The sequence below is a fragment of the Hydractinia symbiolongicarpus genome, chromosome 7 (genome assembly GCF_029227915.1).
Source record: "Hydractinia symbiolongicarpus strain clone_291-10 chromosome 7, HSymV2.1, whole genome shotgun sequence".
NCBI lineage: Eukaryota > Metazoa > Cnidaria > Hydrozoa > Anthoathecata > Hydractiniidae > Hydractinia > Hydractinia symbiolongicarpus.
Window position 1 is genome coordinate 20,491,918 of NC_079881.1, and position 13,978 is coordinate 20,505,895.

General features: G+C 33.1%; 1 protein-coding gene across 1 annotated transcript; it reads left to right on the plus strand.

Annotated features, from left to right (window-relative positions):
* The first annotated feature begins 4,588 nt into the window (after window positions 1–4,588).
* Window positions 4,589–13,978, plus strand: LOC130649325 (adenosine receptor A2b-like). Its single transcript, XM_057455582.1, has 3 exons — window positions 4,589–4,956; window positions 11,025–11,692; window positions 13,544–13,978. The coding sequence occupies exons 1-3, from the start codon at window positions 4,923–4,925 to the stop codon at window positions 13,802–13,804; spliced, it is 963 nt and encodes a 320-aa protein (XP_057311565.1). The 5' UTR covers window positions 4,589–4,922; the 3' UTR covers window positions 13,805–13,978.

Genomic DNA, 13,978 nt, shown 5'->3' on the forward strand with positions numbered 1-13,978 from the left:
CTAGCTTACCCTACACATCCCACAATCAAATCAGGTCTTTTCACACTCGAAAACATAAACAGTGCGGCCATGATACTTTTTGCCATGTATGGCTTTTATGTGATGTATTGTTTAATTTTTATAGGAGCGAAATATACTGTTTTTCGGAGTGTAGCTTAAGACCGGTAAGGCGATGAATAAAGTTTCACTTACAGTTAGAGAATTACAGTTTCTTACGCTCACGAACCAGAGTACTCTAGAGTGTTTATGTTGCCAGTAATTCGAAAAGTTGCGAGGTACATTGTTTGTGCAACCCGACACAAAGATTATTTTACATTGTATTTAAAGAAGGTGATGTTAAAAACTACGTATGCTTTTTAACGTCGAAGCAAGAATAATTTTGAAGAATTAACACAAAAGACAAAAAAAACTTTGTTTGAGACTTCGTTTTGTTTTCACAAAGTCCGTTCAAGCGTTTCTTATAAATCGACACATTTCATTGCGTATAATCATTTTACACTCTTTATTAAGTAAAAATAAATAAAAACAGCAAGCTAAAAAAGTAAACAGTTTTCCTTATTTTTTAGCTTGTTGTTTTTATTTAATCCTACCCAATATCACTATGGCGTACAATTATAACACATTTGACCCCTCGTTTTGAAGAAACGTGCCTTGTGGCGCAATTTCTAACACCCGCTAAAGATGTTTTGATACCAAAATGAATCGGGTGATTAACTTACAACTAATATCCATAACAGTGAAATCTAACCAATTACAAAGTATGCTGTTTCCAAGACATATAAAATTGATCTCAGACAATCACAAGAGGTATATTTAAGTATATTCGTTCAGCATTGCCTCGCTTTGTTCAATCAGAATGCGTTTGTTTACATCTCCGCTCTGTACGGAACACAAGTTAGTAATTTACAGAATAAAAAGTTTTCATCGAAACTGTTATGGCGTCGACTGCAGTACTATTTTAGCCTTATATATCTTAAGAAACAAGACTCATAAAAAATTGACACAGTTCTTATTCACACAATAATGAACAATTTAAATTCAACTTGTTATTAATCTTTTATTCTCTTTTAACAGAAAGGTTTGGCGACAGTTACGATCTCTTTTTCGCCCCTCAATCCTGGAAAAAAGTTCCTTACTTTTTATAAGACCTTTCCTTCTTCTTGTGGCAAGTCTGGAAATACGCCACTCTCGCTAGTTGGGTATTAGAATATTTGCAAAAAAGTAAAAGCAAAAAAAGTGACATAATAGCACTTCCTTCTAAAGCTTCTAATCTTTAAAACTCCTCTTCCTGCTCGAACAAACACAAATAAAATATTCAAAAAAATCTCGACTACTTTCAAAACCTGAACAAACTTTTTAACGTTTGTTTTGGTTGTCAAGGAAACCTGAATATTTTTTGGCAAATAAAATTGCTTTATTTCAAACACTTGATTTTATTGGAAAAAATCTTTTTTATTTTGTCACGTGATTGCAAAATGTAAAAAAACAAAACCCGCACCTTTTCTCGATAAAGGGGACATACTGCTTTGGAGAAAATGAACACATCGACTTTGCCTGTGACAGACAGATAGATAGAAGTAGTCTAATAATATGAAGGATTTACAACAGCATATGTATGTTGCCATACATTTTTCTTTTTTTTACTGCGTAGATAATTTATTCCATTTAATACCAGAAATTCTTGCCTGCCTACACGTTTTTATAAGAAACTTTGCGAAGGGTCGTGTTTTAAAAGTTTGTTAAAAATATTTATTCAATGGATGATAGTTTTAAATATTTCTAAATTGAACTTTTTCTCCGCAATGTTTCACTTTTTTTGGTGATTCCATATGTAAACAAAGTCGCTTGCTTCATCTTTAAAAATATTTTGTAGTTTTTTAAACCATTCCTTTTGTTTTAAGGAACAAAACAAACTCTGTCTGCCCACAAAAGCCATGTCCCGAGGCGGAAACAAGAAATTTTTAAAATGCGCACCAATACCAAATGCGATATATTTTTTTCCACTTTGTTGCGACGGGTAAATTTAAAGGATGCGCGACCCCATGGATATTTTCACGGACTAGCGACTAGTTATTTAATAATAGCCGTACTCCGTCTGTCTGTTTGTGCGCGAGAAAAAAGTCGTATTACGGAAACGCAAAAAAACGTTATATAATGGACGGGCGAATCCGCAGATTTATCAACGGTGTACTGGTCTCTATAATAATTGCTGTTTCGGTGCAAAATTGTACCTCTAGTCGTAAGACACACGAAATGCTGTATATAAAGGACGGGCGAATCCGTGGATTTATCCACGGGCCACCGACTAGTCTTAAATTGTTGAGCGTTCTTACGTAGTAAATAATTGGCTAGGCCTCTGAATGGTATTGATAACATACTGATTTTTCTTTTTATCTCTTGATTCTACTGGGTTGTCGTTTGGGGGAAACATTGGCTAAATTTGTCAACTTTATATTACTCTACAAATATTTTTAATATCAAAAATTCTTAGTCTTTGTTAAGGATATTGATAGCTGTTACATACTTTTTACGCAGCAGACCAAGCCAGTCAGTGTGGTCTTCAAAATCAACACAGGCATCATGAACTTTTATTCGGCAGGCGTGTCGCAGCACACAGCTTGTCCATTCTTTAAGTAGAACAAAAAGTTATAAAACCCTAACGACGAATAATATAAAACACCGTGGCGTTTCACTAAATTTGTCCATCAATACACCTTTCCCGAATTTAGATTTTGTAAAATATTGCGTGCATGAAAACGAGGCAAATCTTGGTAAACATTATTCGCGTTCATATAAACATGGAGGAAGACAATACTATGAGAGATATTTTGCTTAAAATAATTGAGGAAAATATAGATTTAGTCTTCGATGAAACTGAAGAAAAAGGGTGAGGGAAAACATGGAGGGAATGCCACCGTTCACGATAAAACAAATTGAAATGCATCGACAAAATAGTTGTAAACAGCACGGTGTGGCAATTATTAAGACTTTGGAGCGTGGCAGAAAGTTTAGGGATGAACTATACATATCTGCTGATAGCATTTTTACATCAACAACTACATTTGCTCCAAGTAAAAACAAAATTTTTTTAAAGACTTAGTTATGATCAGCCCTGTAAAAAGTAATGCTGACAAAAAGGTATCCATCTAACGTTATATGATCCTAGAATTAATGATAGTTTGTGTAACATAAATCCAAGAATATTAAAACTGCAAGAAGATATGCTGATGGTTGACAAACGGGTTGGTTTTGCTCATTGTATTGACAGTACACGAAAAAGAAAAAACAACATTAAATATGCGAACTTTCTTGTTTGATCTACATTGTCACACCAACTAGTACCGTTAGAACATACCATCAAGATTGTTACTAATATTAATATATCAAATACTTCAAATAAATCAAAACATAACGAAACACAACCCTATGAGTTTATTGATGTAAATCCTGTATTAATCCCAAAAGATTGGGGTAAACTAAATCAACATTACACACACAGCTAGCTGTTCAGTAAAGTAGTTTATAGTATCATCAATTAGTTTTTCTTTTAACATTGAATTCCTCAGTTTTGATAGTTTCTAATTCATCAGGAGTAAAAAAACCCAGGTTGTTCTTCAGTGATCTCAGCAGAATCAGATGAAGAACTTTCGTATGTACTTTCAGAATCTGTTTCGACTATTACAGGAAGTGCTCTTTTTTCGGACTTTTCATTTTTTGTGTTGTATTATTTTGTTTGAACGTAAATATATAATGGCACAGAGCCATTAATGTTTTCCGTTCACAACCAAAACCTAGTTTTACATAGTGTACTTCAAAGCATACTTTTGTGTTCTTGTTTACTGTGAACACATCACACCTCCCCTTCTACGATATCTTGAAATGATGCTTACCCATTGTTTTCTCAAACTTGGATCCGCTGGAAATGAAAACATTCCAATGCCTGTTTAACTCTGGGTTTATTAAGAGTAGAACTTTTGCATAACAGTACGCAACAAGAGTTACCAGGTCGAGAGGTCGATATACCTGGATAGATTAAATTATGATAAATTTCTTGCTGACCTTTCTGATTGCTACTCGCCATCACAAATACATATTCTTCTTTTACAAGACAAGTATGTTTTTAAATACATTATAAGTGGTTTCGTTAAGAAAAACCTGCAATCCTTTAGAAAAATACACAATAAAAGATCATTTACAACGCATAAGAGTATCACACTCACCAGCTGTATTTTTAGTGTTTACAAAGTTTACTAAGAAGTGCCTCGTTTTCATGCCGATGATGTAATCGATAATTTAAATTCGGGAAAGGTGTATTTAATAAATTTGTTGGTCAATTACCACCAAATTACATTAACAAGATGAGCTACTACAAGTCGTCTTGTTTTCCAACATTATCTACTTTATAGCGTAATTGACAATGTAATTTGCTCCTTACATTTCCTTATTAAAGAAAATAGCATTGTTTTAAATAAAAGATCTAGTACACATTAGCTTTAAAGCAGATAAAAGAAATTATGCTTTAGCTGCGCTACTTAAATTGGTAATGTTCGAAAGTTTTCTAGCAGCTAGGCGCAAACCTTCCGTGAAATGCCAAAACTAAACAAGTGGAAAAAACCCTTCTTAAAGACGTGACGCTCTTATGACAATAAATCTTTGCATCCGCAGCAAGCAGTAATTTTTTATTAATAAAACAGGGTAGACTTAATTACAATTCATGCTGTGTCATTAAACATTTTTAATTTGTAAACTTAATTAACCAGACGTTACAAATAAGTCTTCAACGGCCTGAATTAATTACAGTTTGACGAAGACCAAGCACGCGAGAAAATGCATTGATAAGAAAATTAATAAAGTTACTAAGTTTTATAATTAGATGCGTATAGAAACAGGAATCAGCGTATAGAAACAGGACAAATACTTAGATGGTCGGTCAAAAAAAGAAACTTCTCCAAACAGGTATGTCTCGACTTATTTGAACAGCAATTTTCAACAATATAATTTTCAACATCTTTGAACTCTAAGAGCGCAAACTTTTTCAACAGAATCTCTAAGAAAGCTCTAAGGGGTTTGGGTGTTTGTGAATGGGTGGATTTGGGATGCGGTGTGTGGGGATATGGGGATGTGTTTGGTATTGTAACTCAGAGGTTACTACCGTATTTTCCGGTATATATACGGCGGGTTATAAGTTGATTTTTACGACTTCCACCGTTGGTGCAGGTTATAATGTGGTGCGGGTTATGTGATGAGTTATATATTTTCTGTCATTCATTGTGAAATTTAAAGTTTATACATTCAATGAAGAAAATAGTACCAACGGGATAAAATGAGTACATTAATATAACTGCATGCACGATCTTATATCTACGTAATCTTACTTCAACTACGTGATTTATTTTTTTTCGCATAGTGAAATTGCTTTAATTTTCTATAGACCTACTTCAATATCGCCTTTTCATGATCAGCCGTAGTTGCAAAAAAACAAAATTTGCATGAAAACGAGGTTAGTTTAGATAAAGTTCAGGACGCCAAGTTGTTAATTAGCTGTTCTGACCTTAGTTATCAAGAAATGTTGGCTTTGTGATTTTCAACTGCCATATGGAAAGGGTCGTAGTGGATACAAGTATATTGAGGGTGTCAGTGGTGGTAGTGTGACAATAATTATGAATATTTATTAAGTGTGTATTTACTGGTTAGTCTCTATAATAATGGCTGTCTTGGTGCAAAATAGTACCTAGCTATCTATAGCTAGCTAGCCAACAAACGTCTTGTTTCTTACTCCTACAAAAAGTTTATATTCTATACTGTAAGTTATAAAATATTTACCTAGTTTACTGAAACTTCATATAACTTATATAAATATAATTTATATATATTATAATTAGCTAGCTATATAGGTTATAATTATTGTCCTAAAGAAGTTACCCAGCTTTTCATAGCCAGAGATTATAGGTTGGATGTTATAGCTAGCATGTACTCAGGGATGATGTGCTGCCCAGCTATGTATCCTTATTATTGTCACACTCCCTGCCAATATGCTTTAACCTTTCCATTTAGTATACATTTATAATAAACATATTTTGACTCAACCCAGTGTACTTAATAATCACAAATTGTTTATTGTTTTGGTTTTTCTGTTCAGATTCATGCTAGTATTGTAGGTTTATCGTTCTTCAAACATGTTCAAGAAATGATAAACCTACAATAGTAATCACAAATTGTTTATTTTTCGGTTCTGCCATAAACCAATTTTTTTCAGAAGGTGAAGAAACAACTGAAAATGCTGCTGTTCTTACGAAAATGTTTTTATCACAGGTCACACATTTACATAAATTTAGTAGGTGTAAATAGATTCAAGGTGTAGCTAAAATTCAGACCAATCAACCTTAGCTAGCCAGCTAAACACTAAAAAATAATATAAGCCAGCAATTTTAATAAGCCCAATGGGTATAAAATAAGTGCGATTCTATTTTTTTACCAAAAGTTCATAATTTGCCCATTTGACAAGTTAATTTGAGAAATAATAAAGGTAAACAAACTATATGTGCATCACTTCGCTAACAAATTAAAATTGTCTTTAAACTAACCTCGTTTTCATGTTAGTATGTTTATTCCGGCTGTGTATTTTGCGGAATGGAAATGGATATTGAAATAGGTCTATTGCTTGCCAGTGCTAATATTACGAGCTCTCTCTGAAACACAATTCTGGAGATCATTTTTCTTTTGTGTTGAATATAATTCTAATCTATTTATATCTTTGCAATCACATTGAGCACATTGAAATGATTTGGTTCTGGTAATAGAGCAGTATAGCAGGTATCATTTTTAGGTTTAATTGACAGGTATTTCACAACCTAGTGCCCAGGACTTAATTATTAATTTCTGTTAAAAATATTGAAAAACGTTAAAATTAAAGTATAGATAATAATTTTCTTTTTTATCTTCGCTACCTTAGAGCAACAGGTGGCCACTAAAAATATCAAAAAAAAATATAAAATACAATTGATAAGACACACGCAACTATCTCCTCCTCACTCCCGCCATTCATTTTATCATGCACACTGTGATTGCTGAGATATAAATAGTTAACAAAATTTTATAAACATTAGAAAAGAACGTTCCGTACATTGCTGTTACAGACAATCTGTGATAATTAATATGTTGTTTATTTTTATCATAAAAAAACTTCAATATACAAACAGAGATTTTACTTTAGGTTTATAACTTGATAGAATGTTTTTTTTTGTTTGTTTGTTTAATCGCAGGGAGCAAGCGTTATTATTGGCTGAAACTAATGTCTACAAATAAAAAGAAAACAGCGTTGTCTGATTTAATACTGTCGGCATTAGCAGAAGATCGACTTCTCAAATTAATTTTAATTCATTATTATTTCGGCAATCGGAGACAAGGAAGTTAAGACTGAGAGAGTCGCTTGTTCAGACACTTAGTTCTCGTGTTTGTGGTTCACGAGTTTAAACGTCCCCAACTTGTCTCCAGCATGAAAAAACAGAACACACGAAACAGGAAACAGCCTGTTGTTAACACTCTACCGAGCGCTAAGTACAGGTAAACCGTGCTGCGCATATAGTATAGGTGTAACACAATCTTTCATAAAGACTTTACCGCAGCTTTGGTTTCAAAAGAAATCAGGAAACAGCCTGGCGTTAACCCAGTTAAGAAAATCGCCCGTTTTTTATATATCGTATTTCGTGTTTCCGTAACAGGACGCGGCTTTCGCGGATACACAGGAAGACGACGGCTATTATTAAAGAGTCGGTTACCCGTTGAAAATTCCACGGTGTCGCCTGTCCTTTATATAATGCATTTCGTGTTTTCGTAACACGATGTATTTCTCGCGGACAGACAGACGGACAACGGCTATTATTAAAGCGATTAAGATTCGAATTAGAGGGAGTCCACTGTAGATTCATTTAGCGTTGCGTATTCTCGAGTATTTTATTGAGATGCCAAATATAAACAAGTTGCAAAAACTTGTGAATTATCCGCAGCTTTAATTGCGGAATTCTATCACAACACAACTACGATCCCAGAGCTTTTTTTTTCGTTTCCTTACAAAAAAAGGCAAATGCCCCGAGGTCAAGTTTGTTTACGACATTAAATGAAAAGTATGTTTTTTATAAGAAAATAGATGTATTCGGGTAGCAATATATATTTGATTTCTTCATATAGAAGAATGATAAGACATTTTTAGTGATGAAACTTTTCATAGAAAGAGGTGTCGCATTTAAAATAATTAATTCACAAGTTATCAAATTTAAAGCGCGGAAGTGATAAGTAATAGAATAAGTTTTATTGTGTCTGAACATTTCGCCAACAGGAAGTTGAATCAGATACTAAAAAATACACAACCAACTAATATCTGTTTTTGTAACTTCCGCGATTATTTGGTATGGGTTTTTTTGACCCTTGTAAGTATGGGAGGGCGGACTGTCATTTTTTTTCAGTTTGGTTTTAAGTGACCAAACTTGGCACAAAGAAGCATCAATATGTTGTGACTTAATTAGTGACAAAATATTAATCGATCAGAATTCAATTCTTCAAGTATTTTCTTTGAAAAATCTATATTTGGGAACCTTAGTGTTAGTAGCTGTCATGGCATAAAACTTGCTATATTTATTAGCACTTATGTCAGTAGCTACTTAATAAAGAGAATTTGGATTAACATGGGAGAAATGACCCATGACGTCATCATATAAGATATGAAATAGAGAAATAGGAAATTAAAAATATTCCAGTCTGTAAACTACCAATATTTTGGTCTGCAAATTACACAGTATGCATGTCAACATTGTATGATGACTTTTCGTCACTGCCACATACATAATCCCATATTCATACAACTGCTTAGTTTAGAAAGCATTTATTTTAAGCTCTACAGTAAAAAAGTTGACATGACCACCTGTCAAACAGGACAAAGTGACATTGACAGGAATATTTTTGGAAATATTTATTTTTATTTTTTGAAATTCCAATAAATGTTAGAAAAAGTCACAAAATTTGAAGTAACTTCATCCAGTATTTACAAAGTTATTAGACTTTGGAAATGCCGTGGGCACTTTAACCCCCCTCCCCCCCCCCCCCCTCAACCCCCACGCCCATACTAAATAGGGTTAAAGGGACTACAAAACGGTTTAAAATTTATTGCCTTTAATTTTTTTACGGGTGCGCCTATTAACCATTTCTATAAAATGTTCTGTGTTTTATAAAATTTATTTTATAAAACACGGAACATAATCTAACTTTTAGTCTAACTATAATTTCATTATGCATAATTCACGAGCAATCAACTTTTTTTTGTTTCCTTTGTCTAGGAAATTCAAATGTTGCCTATTTTATGTAAAGAAATTTTATTTTTTCCGTCTTTGAATAAGATTTATAACAAACTTTTTAATGAAAAGAGCAAGAAAATATGGTGTTTTGGAATAATGTTTGGTGATTTCTTGAACTAAAGACTAGTTATCGCGCTGAAACTGGTACACTATGACATATTTTTTTCTGGTTCTAATAATTTTGTTTTTATTTTCGTCATATGAATGTCCAAGAAAAATCTATTTATATATTAGTTATTAGAACCAAACGGTATTACTTTCTATCTAAACTTAATAATATGTATTCTTGCACAAATTGGAACTGAGGGTAAAAAAAAATCATATCTCAAACTTAATAAAAAAAATGAAACATTGATATGAAATAGAAAAATCTATTTAAACAGATAATTAAATACAATTAAATTTATCAATAAAAACTTTAACTTTATTTGAACGGAGATGTTGTTATTTCTTAGGACTGAAAATACTACTTAGTCGCTATACAGTCAGAGTTTTACTGCATTAAATAAATTGGTTACAAGTACTTTTCTGGATTTAAGCTATACAATGTTTGGGAGAGAAACGGGTTTAACGTAATAATAAATGGTAGATAAAATAATCAAACTTGAGCAATATTTTACTGTGTTACATTTTGTTATATTCATTCGTTTGCCTGGTTCTCATTTAGTATGTTTTTTGGTTTTCTTGTATTAAACTTTTTTCTGTAAGTCAATAATTGTAAATCAACCTTTTCTGCTTACGTATTTTCCATGCTATTGTCTATTTTGAGAATTATATAGGAAACTATTTGTTAACCGGTGGAGAGATCCACGAGGCCGCCCGTCAACTCGGCGGGGACCTAAGCTTAGCGCGCGAAGCAAAATTGTGAAGCACGTTTGCTACGTGAAGTATACCAAGAGAATTACTGAGCTTTTCAAAATTTTGATGCAAAAAAATTACATAAAATCAGCGTCAAGAAATATGACTGACCGTTTGTATCAGCTAGGGTAATTTTTTGTCCACCAAAACAATTAAGTTTAAACCCAGCGGCTAAAGTATAAGTCTAGTAAAAAAGCCAATAATTACAGCTCGTATATTGCTTACCTGGATTCTCCCCCGTCTTTTTTCTCTTCTTTCATGTGTAATTATCAGTCTTAGCCAGGATCAGTCTTAGCAGAGATCAATTTAACACACATAAAGGTAGCTGCACGATCCAATATTTCAATACGTAAAGTTTTTAAATTGTGTTGTAAATTGTGTTGTGTTGTAAATCATTGAAAGTAATTTTTAGAATAAGCATAGAGTAGCTATATATTATTACTGGACTGATAGCGACAGGAGAACCAGTAAATAGTGCAAATATAACATCTGGTGTTAGAGTAATCTGACCGACTAATTTTTTCATCATAATTTTTGCTATAATGAGTCGGTAACCTGTTATTGCCATTATAAGTGAGATGTGCTTAGGTCCCCCTCTAACAATTAGGCCCAGCCAACAAAGCAGGAATACCTTAGTCTAATCGGTTTCCCCGAACCGGGGATATTAAAGTTTTTACCCTTGTCGTCAAACCTGCTTCCAAATCAGAAGTAGCGAGGTACAAATATCGGTTGGTTTCAGTTCTGTCTGAAGCTTGCAAACTACTTTGCAATCAATTTTTTTAAATTTTAGTTGTTGTTTTAAATATACTTTTTATTTAGGTATTAAACCAACGTTTATCTGCACGATGAAAGAATACGAACCGATTTTATTTCAGTATGTGACACCAGTTATCGGTGGTCTAGCCATTCTTGCTAACATGAGTGAAATCATTTCTATAATGTACCATCGCCATAACAATGGAGGGTACGCTTTAGTATATATCTTCAGTTTATCAATGTCCGACTTGCTCATGGGCATCATGATGGTTATACTCAAATCGATGCATCCATTTATGAAAACAACACTAAAAGGAAACACTGGTGCCAAGGAAGCCTACGATTTGATTCGCTTTGGTTGTATACGCTTTGCATTATTAATGTCAATTTTTAACTTGATTGCTTTGTCGATAGATCGAGTAAGGGCAGTAAAAAACCCGATTAAGTACAGACTACGGGACGGGAAGCACACGATTTGGATTCCTGTCGGCTTGTGGTGCATGGCTTTTCTTTGCATATCCCTATACTACTGGATATCAAGAGAACTTTTTCAAAATACTAAGAGGTATATCAATTTGATTTTTCCTGTAGCTATTTTTTCAGCGTTCATTATTTTTATTGGTTGTTATGGAATCATACTTCATGCTTTGGTGAAACATAGAAGAACGTTTGATATTAAAATACAGAAGTTGCCAGATGATAGACGTCTACATCCAAGACCGAATATAGAGGTAGGCTTCTGTTATTTAACGTATCCAACATATTAACAACATAACTCTGAAGTACGAGTCGGACTTGTCAAGTCTATTATTGGTCAAATGGATGTCCATGGACCAACGATTTCAGAGTAACATTAGAACAGTCAGTATCATTTTATCGCATTGTTAAACAATTCATGAACATAATATTAGGTTGATATTCTTTAAGAAAGGGAAACGTTAAAGTTTTGCGACATATTAAATATTCACGTTCCGCCCAACAGAATGAACATTCATTGAACTCCATCTGTTTTTGTTACAGATTTTACTAATAACCCATATATTTAATCGTTAAATAAAAAAAATGGTATCGATGACTTGTTTTTATTAAGCTTAGGCTTGTCGTTTCAGATGAGAAGGTTTTTTTTAACCTCTAATGCCGGACATGTCATAAAACTTTGTCCTTCTACTTTTTATCCTAGTCGAAGTAAATATGTTTATTTTCATTTAAAATAGCCAAAAAAGGTAAATTTTTAAATACGTTATGCTCCTCATCATAAAATAGCATTACATGTACCTCGCATGATTTGGAATCAACTGGTTACTATATGGAATTTACTTTCCCCCCAAATATCTTTTTAACGGTTCACACTATTTGAGCTCCACAAAATGGGAGAAGTCAAGTAGTTTCTGAGAAAAGAATTTGTGTATGTTAATAAGCCATGTATGATGTCCTCGAAACCGATTGCTTCCCAATAAAGTGAACTTTAAAGGTTACAAATAGTATTGTACCCTTTTACATATAAAAAAATTGTACCTGACTTCACATAAAAACGCTTTTTTGTCCACTTAAAAACACTTGAAACTCCAATTGTCTAAAAAAATTTTTGTTTAAAAAAATGAAAACTTATTTTCAGGACTGCGCATTACTACGATTTTGTGCCCCTTTAATAAACGACCACTTGAATACAGATCTTTCCTTAAATTTTATGGAATAGCCAAGTCAATTAAGTTTACAGGGGATATAACATTTTGTATTTAGATTGTATTTAAGGTAACATAAACTCAGTGTTCCTAGAGGACAAAGACTTGGTTATTTGGTTGGATTCAAAAAGTTAAACGGCGCTAATTCTTGCTAAAGTCAGTATGCCCTTACTCCCCAATTGCTTTGGACCTCACCTGGCAGTGGAAGATTTTTCCATAATGTGAATATCGTGGAAAATCTAGCTAGTGGCTTTTAGGCGTTGTTTACTTGGAATTTACCTCTGTTAAGGTAGAAATTTTGCAGCCATTCCAAGAAATAGCTAATTGAATCTTTTTCGTGGTTTCTGAATGAAATTTTAATGAACTGAAACCAAAACACGTTTCAATGTAAAATTTGATACTATTCAGAATTTAAGAGTAAACAAGTTTACGTTGATTCCTAACGTTACAAATATTTCAATGGTTATAATACCAAATGACCACTTTGGCCATTCTCAGATAAATGCTGATAAATTTAACAAACTCGTTCTTGCATTTAACTTGAGCAATATGATAAGTTATCTGTACAGCATATCTCTAAATGCTAAGTTGCTGCTTCGTTAGGTAAGCCATAGCATTGTTGTTCTTGGAGATTAGGTTGATCATCAAAATCCATTTTCAATAATTTTTCCAATAATTTTACTAATTCTAATCATTCTTCTATTTTTGCAATTTTGCCAAATTTAGCGACTTCAAACATACTGTCAGTCGACCAATTTTAGCGATATGACAACTTATTGCATATAAACTTTACAGAGTGACCTAAATTAACAAATATTTGAAAACAAGAAGTTGTTTCTCTTCTTTTATTTTATTTATGTTGCTTCATTTATAAGAAGATCATTTAAAATTTTGTTTTAGTACAAAGTGGTGAAAGTGGCTATCATTAACGTCATGGTATTTCTAACATGCTGGGTACCATTTGCAACAGTCAGCTTAATTCGTGGTTTAGAAACACTTTGTGTATCTCGTGCATTGTTTTCAACATGCTTTACGCTGGCATCATGCTCAACAGTGATCAATCCTTGCATGTACTGGATACGTACTAAAAAGACTTTCGGTCGAGCTTGCATCAAACCTATTCCGGACATTTTGGTAATTCGTCACTCAACAAGTAGCTAGCAGGATTCCTCTTTAATTTTAATTTTTATATGGCTTGCGTCTTTTAGATTGTAATGTATTGTTAACACTAGCTGTTGTATTTTTTTAGTAAATTAGCAAAAAATTTACTTCAAATTTACTGAAAGTTAGATAGACCTGAACAACTCGTTTAGACGAGATCTCGGTTGCTAAGAA